The sequence below is a fragment of the Mytilus californianus genome, unplaced genomic scaffold (assembly GCF_021869535.1).
Source record: "Mytilus californianus isolate M0D057914Y unplaced genomic scaffold, xbMytCali1.0.p SCAF_3, whole genome shotgun sequence".
Classification (NCBI taxonomy): domain Eukaryota; kingdom Metazoa; phylum Mollusca; class Bivalvia; order Mytilida; family Mytilidae; genus Mytilus; species Mytilus californianus.
The window spans coordinates 29262732-29279589 of NW_026262679.1; the positions used below are offsets into that span (position 1 = coordinate 29262732).

The 16858-nt window shown below is 31.5% G+C and overlaps 1 protein-coding gene across 6 annotated transcripts in view; it reads right to left on the bottom strand.

Annotated features, from left to right (window-relative positions):
* Positions 1-16858, bottom strand: part of LOC127734318 (uncharacterized) — a 125074-nt gene that overhangs the window by 71961 nt on the left and 36255 nt on the right. For 2 of the 6 annotated variants that reach the window (XM_052244148.1, XM_052244149.1), the window contains exons 17-20: positions 16568-16799; positions 12665-12745; positions 10752-10892; positions 6752-7027 (exon numbers count right to left, since the gene is read on the bottom strand). In XM_052244148.1, the coding sequence (XP_052100108.1) occupies positions 6752-7027; positions 10752-10892; positions 12665-12745; positions 16568-16799 (730 nt within the window). Of the gene's footprint in view, positions 1-351; positions 415-1689; positions 1833-3293; positions 3460-5856; positions 6059-6751; positions 7028-10751; positions 10893-12664; positions 12746-16567; positions 16800-16858 lie in introns of those variants that run through there. The other 4 variants (XM_052244151.1, XM_052244150.1, XM_052244153.1 and 1 more) reach the window with 4 other exon arrangements.

The window sequence follows — 16858 nt, forward strand, 5'->3', positions numbered from 1 at the left end:
AGGCTCCGTGTTGAAGACCGTACTTTGACCTATAATGGTTTACTTTTTTAAATTTTGACTTGGATGGAGAGTTGTCTCATTGGCACTCATACCACATCTTCTTATATCTATAGAAAGACGTTCTATACAATACAGGGAGTGTTAACTAAAAAAAGGTAGCATTCACGCCGTTCGGCTTAAAATTTGCAGGACAACAACTGGTCTGTATGAAAAATAAAATATTATACAGGCATATACGTAAATTACTGTTTAACAACAAAACAGTAACGCAGGCATACACACACACACACACACACACATACAAAATTCTGACTTAAATCAATATACAAGTTATTTCAAATTTTGACATACTTAATCGAGTATTCACCACCCTTTGACTTCCATTTTGTCTTTTACAATTCGGTCGTTTTCTTTCTGAAATGAAATGAAATACTTCATCAGATCTTCTTCGAATTGGGATTTCTAATGCATGATCACCTCGGAGTTTAATCTTTGAACATATTAACTATGGTTCGATGTAAATCAGTGGCGACATTTCAATATTCAAAAGGCATCTGCGTGTTATAAACAACGAAAGAAATTTAAACGGGACAAATCATGGCCTGATTGAAGTAACCAACATTTAACGGCAGCAATTTATAACAATTACTGGACAACTGACGGCTTGCTTGCGACGGCAACACCCAAAATATGGCGGAGTAACACGTGTTTCAACAACTCAACTCTCCCGCTTTTAGAAAATGTTGTGACATAACATAAGCTCAAACTGCAAAAAAGAGGCGAAAGATACCAAAGGGACATTCAAACTCATAAGTCTAAAACAAATTGTATATTTAAAAATTAATTCACAGGCTTGAGGTGTATACTCCTGCATTTTGCAAGTTGTGATTTGCGCTTCCGAGTTAACCTCCAACCTTGATTAAAATATCTGTGTATATTTATTAACACTTCCATCAGATATAATCTTATTTCTGCATGTACAGGAATGTATATTCATTCACTACACTTATTACCTCTTTCAATAATGTTATTACGAAACAGACAAAATACAAGGATAACATTTCTTTCACCTATAAAAATGTTTGCTACAAAGAATAATTTAAACATTGACTTCGCATATTGTTTCATATATCAAGTTTATCAATAAAACATTATAACAATTATCAACATTTGATAACGTTTATGAATTGATTGCACGTATATTTGGGATACATCAATAATGCATAGTTACCTGAAAAATGAAAATTTTAATTAATTGTTTTTGAGATATTTTAGAATAATTCTTTTTTAGTCAAACATTTTGTTTCCCACAGTTCTTTATTCAGTATCAATATTTAAAACATTTATAACTTCTGCATTTTTGATTGAGTCAATCTCTGCAAAAATAAAGCTATGTTTGGCACAAAACCATGATTTTCCGAAAAAAGTTTCAAGGTCATGAAAAAAAGAAAATAATAGACATATATGTAAAATCAGCTCTTTTGAGCTTTGCATTGCATCTTAGAGGGTTTGATTGTGTCAGTATGTTGAAATTTATATGTATATAGCAAAAACGTACGCACCATTTGATATACTGTTTTCATTTATTATATTTTGTCATGTTATTTTGTCAGTTCGGACACTTTCCGTTCTTTTTTATATTTAGGAAATTATCGTTTATTCTTTTAAGTTATTATACAATGTACCTACTGTAAAACATGACTATGCAATTGAAGACATGTAAGAACACATTGAACGGCACAGGAAATCTTGTGCTATAGTCTTTGATGGTTGCATATCTCCAGTACTTCCACAATCTGTCAGAGTTGTTTTGCACCTCCTTGAATCGATAGCTAGAATAATAATACTATTACATAAAACGAGATAAAAAGTATGGTTTTTATAAATAGGTTATAACAGAGTTGTATAGTGCAGAATTTATATTTTGTGAGGTAGATGAATACAAATTTAAACCGGCAATTTTTTCGGGTAATATAATATTTTGTAATTAGCAGATCCGTGATATTTTAATGGCGAACGAGATACTGCATTTAAGAAAAAATCTTCCAAAATGTGTTTCATAAGTTCCATAAAGCCTATTATTTTATAAATCGAGGCTACATAGCAAAATGCTGGATACTTGTATTAGATAAAAATATTCAGTAAGTTGAATATCTTTAAAGGACAAATAAAAACTACAAAGTTGGAAACAACATTTTTATGCTGGATCCATAAAAGGAAGACCAAAATATCAAGTAAAAAGTAAAATAACAAACAAAAAGGATATTTAACTACACAATGAGCAAATGATTAATGTATTAATTGTAGAGTTGCTCGATTGTCATTAATTTTAATGTCACCTCGACGACTTTGGTCTGCTTTTTCTGGCGGCGTTGGCTTCAACACTGTATTAGTTTGTGATTAGGTCAGTCAAGAGGAAACCACTTGTGCTATGTCAATGTTTTTTGGTAGGCTTTTGTATTTGGGCCTTCCCTAATTCATGGTCTGTTGCCTTTGAAACTTATGCTTAGTTGTGATTAGATCAGTTTAAGGAGATCTACAAGTGGTATGCCGATGATGTAGGTGTGTAGACGTTGGCACGTCTCATTTCCATGAAGAAAATAAGGCTCTGTCCCTCTGTCATGGTCTATAGACTCTGAATATTTTGCCTAGTTCAAATATTAAATTTAGCGATTACGTCAGTTTAAGATGAACCTATAATGATAAACCTATCTGAAAGATATTTGGTATGCAGTTGTATTAGCATTTGCACGTCTCATTTTCATGGCCATTATATGGCCCTACCCCCTCATTATTGTTCATTTACTTTGAAACTTTTGCCTATTTTACGTATTCAAGATTGTTTTTATGTTAATTTAAAGGGAACCATAGAGGATACGACAATGGTATTTGGCATGCAGTTTGACAAGCATAAGAATTTTCATTTCCATGTAGGTTACTTGATCCTGCATCTTCAGTCATGGTTCATTGACATTGCATGTTTTACATATTGATATATTGTAATTGTAATTTTAAAATTTGCATTAAACTAATAGAATTACATAAAAGCGTGACACATGTCTGCGTCAAAAGTTTATGATGGTAAATTATTCAAATCGAAATTATGGCAAAAACTTGAAACTTGAATTTCTGTTTGTTGTAAAATGCCAAAAACCATTGTCATGGTATGGTTTACTCTACCGTTTACTCTTAATTACAATTTCTATTAATTTTTTTGGGACCAAATGCTACAAAAAAACAGACGTAACATATTTTTATTATTTCATTGAAACAATGTTCTAAATAGTAATTACCTAAACAGGGCAATGATTAAGTTAAACAACAGGAGGTTTGATATCAGCATATACATGGCTGCTACAACCATAATAGCCCAGTCGTATTCAACACATCTGTCAAGGTCTGGGTTACTTTCCCATTCTGATTCAACAGATGTACAAGTATCATTGCTATTGGTTTTTCCTATATAAAACATAAGCTTTATTTGAACAAAAATAAATCAAAACCGAAATGATTAAATTTAGACGTTGACCTCGACGTTTAGTGGTGGATTATATAGTATTTTTCTTGGCGATTTCACCTATCGTATGGAATTTTTCGTTGCATTTTCGTTTTCTGTAAAATGTTGAGAACGTGATATATAAAGGTTGTAATGATTTCAAAGGTCTGCAGTTAATTGGATTTTAAATAATGTTCATTTTACTTTTAAGTTACGTTAAGGTAGTATAAATAATATCGCCTAGCTTGAAAATACAAATCACAGATCAGTCGCATTGGGCAATCAGAATTGAGAAAAATAGGATTTGATAGTTTCTTTGGCTATTGTAACATATCCATGGTCATCTATGAAACAGATATTCCATAACTTAATAATGATGGCGTTCGTCTAACTTCCGAGGGGATAAGTTCATCTTTACAATAGCTATCCTAGGCTGCTTTGCTTCCGTAAAAACAGGAATTGTCGATCAAGGATATCATGATTAAAACTAAAAAATAATACGGTGTGTCAATTTTGTTCGTTTTATCTCAGTAAAACATTCATTAAAAGATACCCTCCTCGTATTTGTTTTCGAAATATTATAATTCATTTTGTTGTAATCAGTTATATATTCAAATTATTAATCGTCGAAATGACAAAAAATCAAAGACACAAAAAAAAATTTGGTCGGTTATTTGAACCTTTTTTAAAATAAATTTGATATAAATGTGTTTTAAAATCATAAATGACAATGACTGTGAGCACTTGTAGGCTGATGAATGTTTACAATTTTGTTCATTGTTTCACTTAAACATAATATTGTGTGGATGTGAAGGTAAAACATGCAAATCATCCACATATAAGGTTTGGTCATTTTTCAAACAAAATGCTGATTCAAAATTGAAAAATGCAAATTTCGAGTGTATATACTTGTCGGTAACATTCAGACATATAGCATAAATAATGATCTAGGAAAGGATGTCACAATAATCTTAAGCACATCGTTTTATCTAGAAACCCATTTGTAAAGTACTTCAGATATTTATTGTCTTTGAAAATAAAAAAGAAATAAACAGTTAATCGGTCAAATGAGTATCAGAAAAATGGTAAGGTCAAAGTGTTCGATTTGACAACATTAACAAATACATTTTACTAATAGCCACATAATAATGTTAAGTCGTGTATAAATTTTACACATTATTAATTATTTGCAAACTATGTAAGTTGAAACAAGCACATAATGTTTTATTGAATATTGAATGCACAACATAACATGTCGTTTCGAGAAGTATAACACAATTCTTCCTCTTGTATTTCTGTGTACGCCCCTTTTATTCAGTAAGTGGTTTGAATCATATGGAACAAAGTTACTTGTAAAAAGAAAGTTGCAAATTAACAGAAAATATTTATTTTTCACTATAATGTCAATTTGCTTATATGTAGTACTTTGGCGGATGCAGGCAGTTACAAGACATATTTATTTGATTCAGACCAATGGCATCAATTCGCAACAAAGTTTTAAAAATTAACAACATTCGAATTTGAAACTTGATTTCGCTATGGTTTATCAATTATGTATGTACATTTTGGGTGTACTTGTTTATAATCTTAATACATACTTCGCCGTCGATGAACATAGTGATAATCAACGTTGCATAAAGGAAAACATAAAATACGAATTCCTTTAGAAAATACGCAGTTATCAAATCGTCGTGGCATGCAACATTTGTTAATTCCTTTTATAAATGTTAATCTCTTCAATTGCGTCAGGCATATAAATAAGTGAACCACTTTGTTAAAAGCATCAATTTGCATCATTACTTATAACTTGTACAATTTGTTTAACCTATGGTGTCTCTTCGAGTGGTAATTCAGAATTTCTATTTCATTCAAATATTTTTTTTGTACACTTTTAATATAGAAATCTTCAATGGAATGGTTATAATGGAGAATGGAGAATGTAAACTAATTTCTGAATTCTTAGAAACAAATAAGAAGATGTGATATTAGTGCCAATGAGACAACTCTCCATCCAAGTCACAATGTGTAAAATGTAAACAATTATATATCAAAGTACGACCTTCAACACGGAGTCTTGGCTCACATCGAACAGCAAGCTATAAACGGCCACAAAAAGACTAGTGTAAAACAATTCAAACAGGAAAACACACGGTCTTATCTATGTAAAAAACGAGAAACGAGAACCACTTATGAACCACATCATCAAACGACAACCACCGAACAACAGGTTTCTGACTATATATTTGCTTAACCTTCTCGTAGGATGAAATATGTTTCAAACACAAATTTTAGTACGTGCTTTGTGTTTAATAATTAAGTATTGCTATCATACTACATTCAATCGTTCATATAGTCGTTACCTTTCAATTCATCAATGAATAGTTCACCATAAAGTTGCCAATAAGGTAATGAAATGATCTTCCATATTCGCCAATGCGCTGTATCTGCTCCACGATTTGGCCACATATCACGATGATTAGGATACATATTCGAATGATACAGTACGCCAGCACACATAATAAAAACAAACAGGATCCAACTAAATTGAAGCAATTCCTTAAGCTACAAAGTATTAAAAAGGTATTATCAAACTTTTATTTTAGGACCGTTTTAAACATGATTTTGGTAAAAACTGATGATAATACAACAAAAACAAACAAAAATACAATCGAATTGTTTCTTTTAATGTTCTTGTGGCACCCTTGAAGCTTTCATATTACATTTTTTCCCGTTCGTTCAAACACTGCAATATTGGTTTACTGGCTTTATCTTAAAAACGAATATCAATGTATTCATACTCATACGTATTATTATAATAGTTATGGAACTTATAAATATATAAACTCTATGACTAAGCAGTACTGCACTAAATAATCTAAACTTAGTATCGGGTAGTCTTCCGGCTTTGGCAAAATTTTACTCGTAACTTTTGAGAGCCTCAATTTATCAATTAAATCGTTCTATCCACTCATTAAAACGAGTCGGAAAAGTTCCATTGGGCACACACATGTTTTCATTAAAACAATATCTATTTGTAAAAAAATCGGACAAAGCATATCGCACTTAAAAATGTTCGAGGCAGCACAATGTAATTGTTAGGATGGTTTGCGATTTCAACATATGTATCTCAAACGAACATAAATTGTTTTAAATTTATATCTTTTTGTCTTATATTCTAATATTCATTGGAAGATTCAACAAATGTACCAAGTAGTTAGCTTGAGATTAATTTTGTTGAATGAAATAGTAACTCACCATTTTGCCAATCATAATAAGTTTTGGACCAAAATATGTTAACACCATTAAGCTATGAAAAAATCTCATATACATTATAAACAATCCAAGGCTGTAGAGTCTAATTTCAAAACGCTGGCCACCATTGAAAGTACGAACTAATACTGCAGATACAAGTACTGCATAAGAGAGTAATGCTAAAACATTCCATAAGTTGGTCAGATAACAATACAACCGGAACCTTTTGCGAGATTGATTGTGAGATATATTTCTTTGCACCGTTATCACAATGTTTCTCTGGAAAAGAAAACAATACATAAAAGTCATTTGTACATGTTCGATTTAGTTTTTAGAGCTATTTTCCTAATGCTTGTAGTTTAAAGGTTTGATTGGCTGGCTTGCTTTGTTTGTATAAAGGTTTGCTCAAGCATTGTAATGAAGATTGACATTTGCAATCAATACATAGGCGGGGCTTCAGCTTGTGTGCATTATACATAAATGTTATTGGATGTTAAGTATAATGCAGAGTGTAATGTATACAAGCTGAGGCCTCGCCTATCTATTGATTGCAGAGAACAATCATAATTACAATGCTTGAGCAAATATTTATACAAACAAAGCAGGCACGCCAACCAAACCTTTATACTACCAACATTAGGAAATTGTTTTAATTTTGATTTTATTGTGGATATCTCCAAACAAAAAAACGGTTAATTCTAAACGGAAGTGAAAATAATTTGATAATATAAGATTATAGTATTGCAAATGTACAGATTGACAAATACAAAGCAATCAACAATGCAAAAATTGATATTCAAATTTACTGATTAGGATTGGTTTTGTGAGCCTCCTGTTATGACTTATTGCAGTTAAAAAAAATCTCAAGAAGGTATACCTGTTAATCTTAATTAAAACAAAACAAATGACTTCGAAAATTTGGTGTTACAAACCATGCTGAAGAAGCAATTCTAAGTGCTGCAAAGTCGCCAACAATAACATAACTTTCATCAGCATAGTAACAAAGCAGCGATACCGCATCTATGCAATATCTTACTGTTAAAAGGAAATTAGTTTTCATGTTCTTACTTGTTGAATTTTTTATCTGCAATATGTAGGCACAACAGAAACCAGATTCAACATCAGACTAAATAATCATCGTTCATTTTATACAAAAAGAAGAAATTGCACAATGTTGGATGCACCAGCTACGTACTCTTGAATATGAAGACTCCATGAGAGAGGTAAAAACCAGTGTATCCTAACCCGCATAGGAATAGATGCAGGACAATTAGATCTTAATTACAAAAATATACGAGGAGTTGCAAAAGTTGTACTTTACGTACAAAATCGGCCGTAATGACGTGATTTTTTTTAATAATATAAAATAAACTTATTTTGGAAATTTGTATATCTTGACTTAAAATGGTTTGAATTAAAGTATGCTACTCTCACAAGGAGATCTCATGTTAAGTAAATGTTCAGTTTTAATATATAAGTAATTCATTCTCGGTTAAACCTTGCGAAGGAGAACATAAGATCTAATACATTTCATATTGAAAACATGACCTAAGAGTATATTACGTTAACGAGACAGCAATCAAAAATAAAACATATAACAAAACATGAAGTTTGGGACAAGGAGTTTATACAATATTTCTAGTTCTGAATTGTACAGCATCTATAGAAGCAGTAACATTCCAATATATATCTATATTTGTTTCTGTCACCTAACATTTCAACATATAGACCTCTCAACAAGTGTGATCAAAACACATTTGACTCAGGAATTGTTTACAACCACGTCTTGTCTGATTTAATTATGTAGACAATTTCCAGAAAGGACTTACCCTTCGCTGTATTCAAAATTGGTCTGCAGCAATTTTACACAAAAAGTAAAATATCAAAAATACCGAACTCTAAGGGAAATTCAAAGCCTTTTATAAAATGGCAAAGCCAAAAGCTCAAACACATAAAACGAATGGAAAACAACTGTCATATTCCTGACTTGGTACATGAATTTCCTTATGTAGAAAATGGTGGATTAAACCTGGTTTTATAGCATTATATTGACACGATGTGTGAGCAAAATAAACAGACATAATAGGTCATGTGTCAACAAATGGAGTACAGCAGTCAACATTGTAATATAATCTTAATCACTATAAAAACAAATAACTATTTCAACAAAGAATAAGAATGTATCCATAGTACACGGATGCCCCACTCGCACTACCATTTTTCTATGTTCAGTGGACCGTAAAATTGGGGTCAAAACTCTAGTTTGTCATCAAAATTAGAAAGATCATATCACAGGGAACATGTGTACTAAGTTTCAAATTGATAGGACTTCAACTTCATCAAAAACTACCTTGACCTAAAACTTTAACCTGATGCGGGACAGACGGACGAACGGACGAACGAACGGACGGACGGACGAACATACGGACGGACGGACGGAAGAACAGACGCACAGACCGAAAAACATAATGCTCCTAGGTGGGGCATAAAAACAAAACGGTATAATGACACTCTATAGACAAAGTACATAAGCAAAAATGAAAGACAAGAATACAAAATTTACTATAGCACAATAAAATAATGGCGGGATGTGTAATTACCGAGCCACGCCAAACTAAATTACCAAAAAGAACTAAACAATAAAGGTTAAAATTGTACATGGACAAATACAAAGAACACTATATCACCTAATTAAGATGATAAACAACGTCATGTATTATTTTGTTAGGTTTTGATTTGAACATCGGTAAACTACTGTTGCCTATTAACGATCTAGGATAACGTTGATTTGTTCTGCAAAGACTGTCCAGAGTCAACTATGAGACCTTTCAACATACTTTCAAATTTACTTTATCGTATTCATTCATCAACAAAATAAACATAAAATAAAGGAATTCTAGAATTTTCAAGTTTTTAGCAATTTTACGTCGTCTGTCTATTGCAATAAATCTCTTAACATATACCATTCTCTTCGCTAATTTAAACCTTAAAAGCATGACCGAAAAGAAAATGGCATATTTCTTCTTGATGATTGGCCGTTTTAATCACTATTAACTGGTTTTTGCAATTTTTGTTTAGATATTGAATATCTAAAGGACCATTAGTATCTGATTTAGTGGCCTAAATGCATCCATGTACCCTTATTCAATACACTGATCATTGTTTTGGCTAGATGAAATTTGAATAAAAGAAGGCGATATGGTGTGATTTCCTACGGGACAATAATCAAACAAAGCTGTATTTCAACGAGCGACCATCAATAATAAGCAAATCCTATATCCTAGAACGACCGATATGAAAAAATGTGAAAAAATTCAAGCCAAATACAGCGGCCTGATTCATGACTAAACAATATAAACAGATACATATTGAAGGTGTGTGTCTATACGGAGTGGGTGTAATCAGCGTTAGGTCATCGTACATCACTCAACAAAACCCATACTGTATAGTCAGCTTTGAAGCCCCAGACAGTACAAAATGTAAAACAATTCAAACGGTATAATTTATGACAAAAACCAAATATAACAACAGCAGTCAATGACAACCGCTGAATTTCTTGCTCCTGGCTTGGAACAGGAACATAAAGAATGTAACGGGGTTAAACATGTTTGTGAGCGAACAACTCTCCTCCGACATGGAATAATGGCATAACTTAAAAAATATGAACAAACTGAAAAAGTCAGTTTGAATAACATTAACGGTACCAATTTTACTTGAAATGGTTTTTATGTACTTTTTACTGTCATTTAATTCAATATTAACACTAAAGTATTGGTCATTGAATTATATATACTGTTTTATTCGGATATATAATAGTTCAAATAATGTTTACAAAAATCAGATTTATACCGCCTGCATAATTTGATTTCAAACAAAAATTATACCTTATACACATAGAAGCCTAAAGCATACCAATACATATTATTTACATGTATTCATTGAATGTTAAAAAATGAGTAATATATTGGACAGCTATTCAACGATACCATACTTTTATACATACAAATATTTCTTCTACGGCATCTGCAGTGATCCATAGATAAAGTAATAGCTCATAAACTCCGATATCACTAAATGTGTTGATACCTTTAATGTTAGATAAGAGGAATGCGCTGTAACCTACTAGCATACCCAACATAATCAGCTACAAAAGGAAAGGCAAAACATTTCAAGTAAAAAATAGTAGATGGATTAATTCAGATTAGTATAAGTATATGTATTCTAGATAATAACGCACAGGCCTTGATATATTTATAGTTTAACCATCAGGGATACTCGAATTGTATGTTGAATGTACACAATTTTTAGTTATGTAAGAATACTTTGACATTAATTGTGATATATAAAGAAAAGGACATATCCTTCGCTGTATTCTAAATTGGTCTGCAGCAATATTACACAAAAAGTAAAATAACTAAGGACTTAAGACTGCAAATATTGCAAAAGAGAGAGACGAAAGATACCAAAGGGACATTCAAACTGATCAGTTAAAAATGAATTGATAACGCCATGGCTAAAAGTATGCAAATATTACTATTGTTAAAAGGTTAAAAAAAATGATACATCATGTCTTTTGAAATCCGATAATTATATTTTTTTCATTTTTTCTATTCAAACTACTACGTGATTTTTTTGTATAAAATATTGTAACATGAATGGTAATTTTTTCCTTTGATCTTCGAGTGAGTTAACTTCTGGTATTTTTAGAGGAGTGCGTTAACTGAATGATTTTTTATGTTGTTTTTTTTTGCACTCTCCAATCCCGTCGTGTGTCGTTTGTCATAGGAAAAGCAAAGAATGGGTGGAGCTTAGACCAGTGCTCTAACTTCCCTCAGAAGTTTTTATTTCACTGTCTAGCTCCGCCTCCTTGGCCTAGTAAACTTTGCAATCAATGACCATGAAATGTCCTTTTAAAATTAAAACAAAATGCATACACAACAATATATCAAAAAACAAAAATTCAGGAAAAGGAGGGTGGGGGGCTTACTCTCACACTAGCCAAACTTGTAAACCTAACCCTAAACTAAAAATGGTTCTCTATACTTGAAAAAAATGAATGCTCGAGGAGAGCGACAACAAAGAATAACGTGGTCTATCAACGAAGATGCGATATTGATACATTGGTGGATACTTGTTTTTATCGTGTCAAAATAAATATTCCAAAAAAACTTGTCATTGGATTTTTAGTAGTTTCATTTCCTCCACTTTTTAAAGGTATATCCCCGTGAATTGAGCATGCTTAAAATATTTATCTCTGGACCTTACGCAAACAACAGCCCATCTATTATTCGATCAGTTTCATGGTGTTGGGAAAGGCAGAATACCTTCACAATAACACAATAAGCTTGACATACGTTTCCTTCTTTTATCTCTCCTAAAACTACACATCTTATTGGTTTTGAAAACGGGCAGCATGGTATACATCTAACAAGATTCTGCATCTATCCCCTCAATAATTTTTGCCATGGAGAGGTTGGGGGGATTCCAATAACACATAAATCGCTCTCCAGTCATCGCCGATAATGTTACAAATCATATATAGCCACACCTTACTCATTAACATATTTAATCCACTCAAGCTACGCTTTTCGTGAATGAAATACGTTAATTCGTAAAAGACGTTATATATATATATTACTTATTGTCGAAAACGGCTATGTAATCGTTTTTAATATGATTATGTTATCGTTTTAAATAAGATTATTTTAATGGTTGTTTTCAAATATAGAAAACCCTACATATTTGAAAATATAACATTATTTAAATTTCTAAAACTTACGTTTTTTTAAGTGAATACATTAGGTTGTAGAACAATGATCATTCACGAGGAACCAGCTAAAATGTATGCCCCAATAATTCAAATAATTGAATACGGCAACTGTGAATTGTATTTTGAAATATATATGTGTTTCTTACATAGTGGATCAAAAACATCATTGCTGGTGATTTCCATGCTTTTTTAGGCTTTGTACTTGATATACTAATGCAAAATAGAATCTGTAACATAAAAATGTCATATTTTAATACGGTTGTATTAATTTGTTTTTAAGTGTTCAACCTGATACTGAAATCCTTTGAAAAGAGGCATGGCCAACCTCCCCTGAATTCATTTCATATTTACTTGTAAGGACCATGAAAAAAAAACTGAAGTTCATTCTTTACTAAAATGCACATTATGGGTTTGGTAATGTCTAAGGGTTCTATTAGTTGCATTGGCATGTAAGCAATTATGAGATGCCTTTTCACCGTATAAGACTAATCTTAACAGGCTAGTATCACTAGTGAATTAGGAACTCATTCGGGTCACTTGAGTCCATTTCCGGTATTTGGACGCTTCGTGTTGCTCAAACTTTAGAATTATGCATAGTTTCTTGTTGCACTTCGGTGTTCCTGTTGTTCCTTTGTTTTCCTCTTATAGTTGATGTGTTTCCCTCGGTTTTGGTTTGTAACCCGGATTTGTTTTCTCTCAATCGATTTATGACTTTTCAACACCGATATACTACTGTTGCCTTTATTTCTGATATTATTGTTGGTGTGTTCATCGTTTTTTTCTGTCTGCTTTAATGGAATTAATTTTATGTATTGCACAATGGTTTCTTTCCTCTCTTTTTAAATCATATTCATAAATGTATTTTGAGGATGTAAAAATATCGAACTTCTTAAGATGAATGCATGTCAGCTGTAAAATTGGTAATGTTTATGTTGTTATTATTAAATAATTCATACATTTCGACAGTTTTTAAGTATTTATCCACAAAAATGGATAAAAAGGGCATTTCGTGCATAGTCTTTTAATACAAATTGAATTTTTTTTGTTATGGACAATACTTTTGGAAATTTTAAACTTAATCATGTTTAAATGGCATTAGCTGCCGATTCATGCTTATTGAATTTATTCAATTATCAAATTTGTGAATTTATATATACTAAAACGTACTTCAGAACTCCAAAATTTCAACAAAACAAAACACAATATCAACGTTTCGAGTGTATTTCTGACTGAATGCCATATAATCAACAAGATTAACGAAAGCTGTCGATTGGCATATTACTCTGTTATAATTATTACAGAAAGTAAACTTAACATACAAATAGACAGGTAAGCACGTGTAGCATTATAGGGTCGATTTTCGTAGTTCTGTTTAAGTTCATGTCATAAATAATATAAAAACATATGAATTTTAAAAATGTAACCTGTATTAGACATATTTTTGGGGGTCAAAACAAACGAAGAAATCGGGATTACTGTAGCGGCCTCCCCTAGTTTAATCTTTTTATCAGCATTCATTCGTTTTTATCACTAAAATGCTGAGCACATGGGCATCCCATATCCGAAAGGATTAAATCAAAGGTCGCATGAATGCGGATTCAAATGCAAATTAAAAAAACAGCAATGTTTAATTTAACTCATTTTGATAAAACTGAACTAAAATTGTTATCGTGTGTCATCAAACATGTATTTGAACAGCATTGTAAAGCTTTATACAAATTATCAGGGATTTTTTTTTTAATTCTCAGAATCTTTTAGTCAATTATTCAGACTCTTTAATTGATATATTTCTTAATGTTTCATATTTTTATAGATATTTCCTGGAGCATTGAACATGAATTCAGCTTAAATTGGCTAGAGTTCATTTTATAAAATAAGTGCTATGTCTTTCATGAGAATTTTTTTTTAACAAAATTACCGAATTCCCAAGGTAAATTTGTCAATGAGTTCATACAACCTGACAAAATCATACGCTCGTCTATAAATTAGAAATTTTAAAAGTATAGGTATTAAAATATAATAAATTTGAATTATTTTTTTGTAATGAACAGTAAAATATTAAGATAAAAATGTTTCATATCAATCCAACTATATAGTTTGCACAATTAATACCAGATCATCGCTTGAGAACTAACTTTACCCAAAAGTGACGATTTATATTTTCTCATTATCAACTTTACTTTAAAAGGTATCAATATGTCACCAGATCATGCATATTGAGTAGTTATCATCCTGTTCATGTAATATCAAAGGCCGCCATATAGCCTTTTGTTGGTAGATGGTTGCGACTAATGTTGATGAAAATAATATGATATCGATGAAAAGCCATATATATATGTAGAACGTTATGCCCAAACAAAGATACGGTTAAACAGATCTATCATTATATTACAGTGAAGTTAGAAGTTATGACAGTGTATTTTGCCACCGCATGCCCCTTATATACTCAAACTATGTCATAGGATTAACGGTTTACTCTATAACACTTAGTATGAGATACCTTTCACTATATATATTACTGTTTCTACCTTTCTAGTCGATCTAATAGACTTATAATTGTTCAAATTACCTGACGAAAAGTTAATTTGTGTCTGTATTTGAAAATATTGCATAATTTATTTAATACAGTACCAACAAACTTGAATTTTCTGACACGTTTATGCTTTTTCCAGCTTCTGATATGACCCCTTTTCAAATATATCTGTATCTTACCTCCTATACATTTCTAGGAATATCTTTGGTTAAAAGCGACAGCGTGGAGACCCTTTATATTTAATATGGGGTTAGTAGGTGTGGTTTATTTCAATACACGGTAAGTAGTGGTGTTACGTGCCTTTCGTAAAACAACACGGCGTTGTGGATAAATCTGAAACGTTTCACACGGACAACAGATGAAGAAATTGATGATGAAGGTGGAAATAAATGCAGAAAACACATTTAAAAACTAACAAGTTGTTATTGTTAGCAATATATATATATTCGACAAGTATTGTACTTTAACAATCTTATTAACATTAATAAACATTTTGTTCTTACTAAAAAATGAAACGAAAATATATCTCTGATAATATTTTGTTTTAAATATTCTTAATTCTTGTTGATAAATATTCCGTATTAACTTCACAAATAATACATGATGGTCTTATGTATAGATTCTAGGTACTGACGTTGTTTATCATCTTAATTACGTGTTATAGTGTTCTTTTATTTGTCTTTGTAATATATTAACGTTTACTATTTGGTCCATTTTTGATAACATCCATTAGACGTAGCTCGGTACTTGTACCAGTCAGGAATATGACAGTTGTTTTCCATTCGTTTGAAATGTTTGAGCTTTTGATTTTGCCGATTGTTAAGGGACTTTCCGTTTTGAATTTTCCTTGGTGTTCGGTATTTTTTTTTTTTTTTTTTTTACTTTTTTCCATATGGGGTTGGTCACTAGCACACTGTAACGAATTTATCTTACCGACTATCTTAACATGTGGTATTTAGAGTAGTGGCCTATCAAAGTGATCAAGTCTTCAATATTAAGCACCTAATTCCATTGTTCTATACAAAAACAAATGCCAACAATAACAACTTGTTAGCTTTTAATGTGTTTTATGAATTTATCTCAATTCTTCATCATCAATTTCTTCGTCTGTTGAAATCTTTTAGATTTTTCCTCAACACCGTGTTTTTACAAAGGGACTTAACTAACCGTGTATTGAAATAAACCACGCCTACTAACCCCATATGAAATATACACGGTCTCCACGCGGTTGCATTTAACCAATCATATTCCTAGAAATGTATAGGAGGTAAGATAAAAATTTATACACTCCTTTCAAATAGAATTTTGGGGACATAATTATGATACATGTCATTATCATTTTTCGACACAACCACGAAGAAATACGACCAAAAACCTGATGCTATAGACTTACAGTAAATATTATTTAATACTGGTGAAAGTATAAAGATTAATAGAAACGTCTTGTTAATTTGCAATCATTCAATGACATGTTTGAAAAATGTTTACAGAAAATAATTGACAAAGACAAACTTACCTTCATCCAATCACGCCACATCGCTGCTGTATCTTTGTACCAAACTCTGTTTAATAATCTCTGCACGCATGGATGACAAACCACGTCAATTATCCCATTATCAAATGCACATTCTACTGGAGCTACACGAATCCCCCAAACTTTGTCTTCTGTATTCATCAAACTCATACATCCCATTCCATCTTCTTCATATAAGGAATTTATCAGAAAGAGCGCTCGCTTTTCGAACAGTCTGGAATAACGTGTATTGATTAGGTGTATGAGCATATATAAAAAAATGAATTGTTGCAA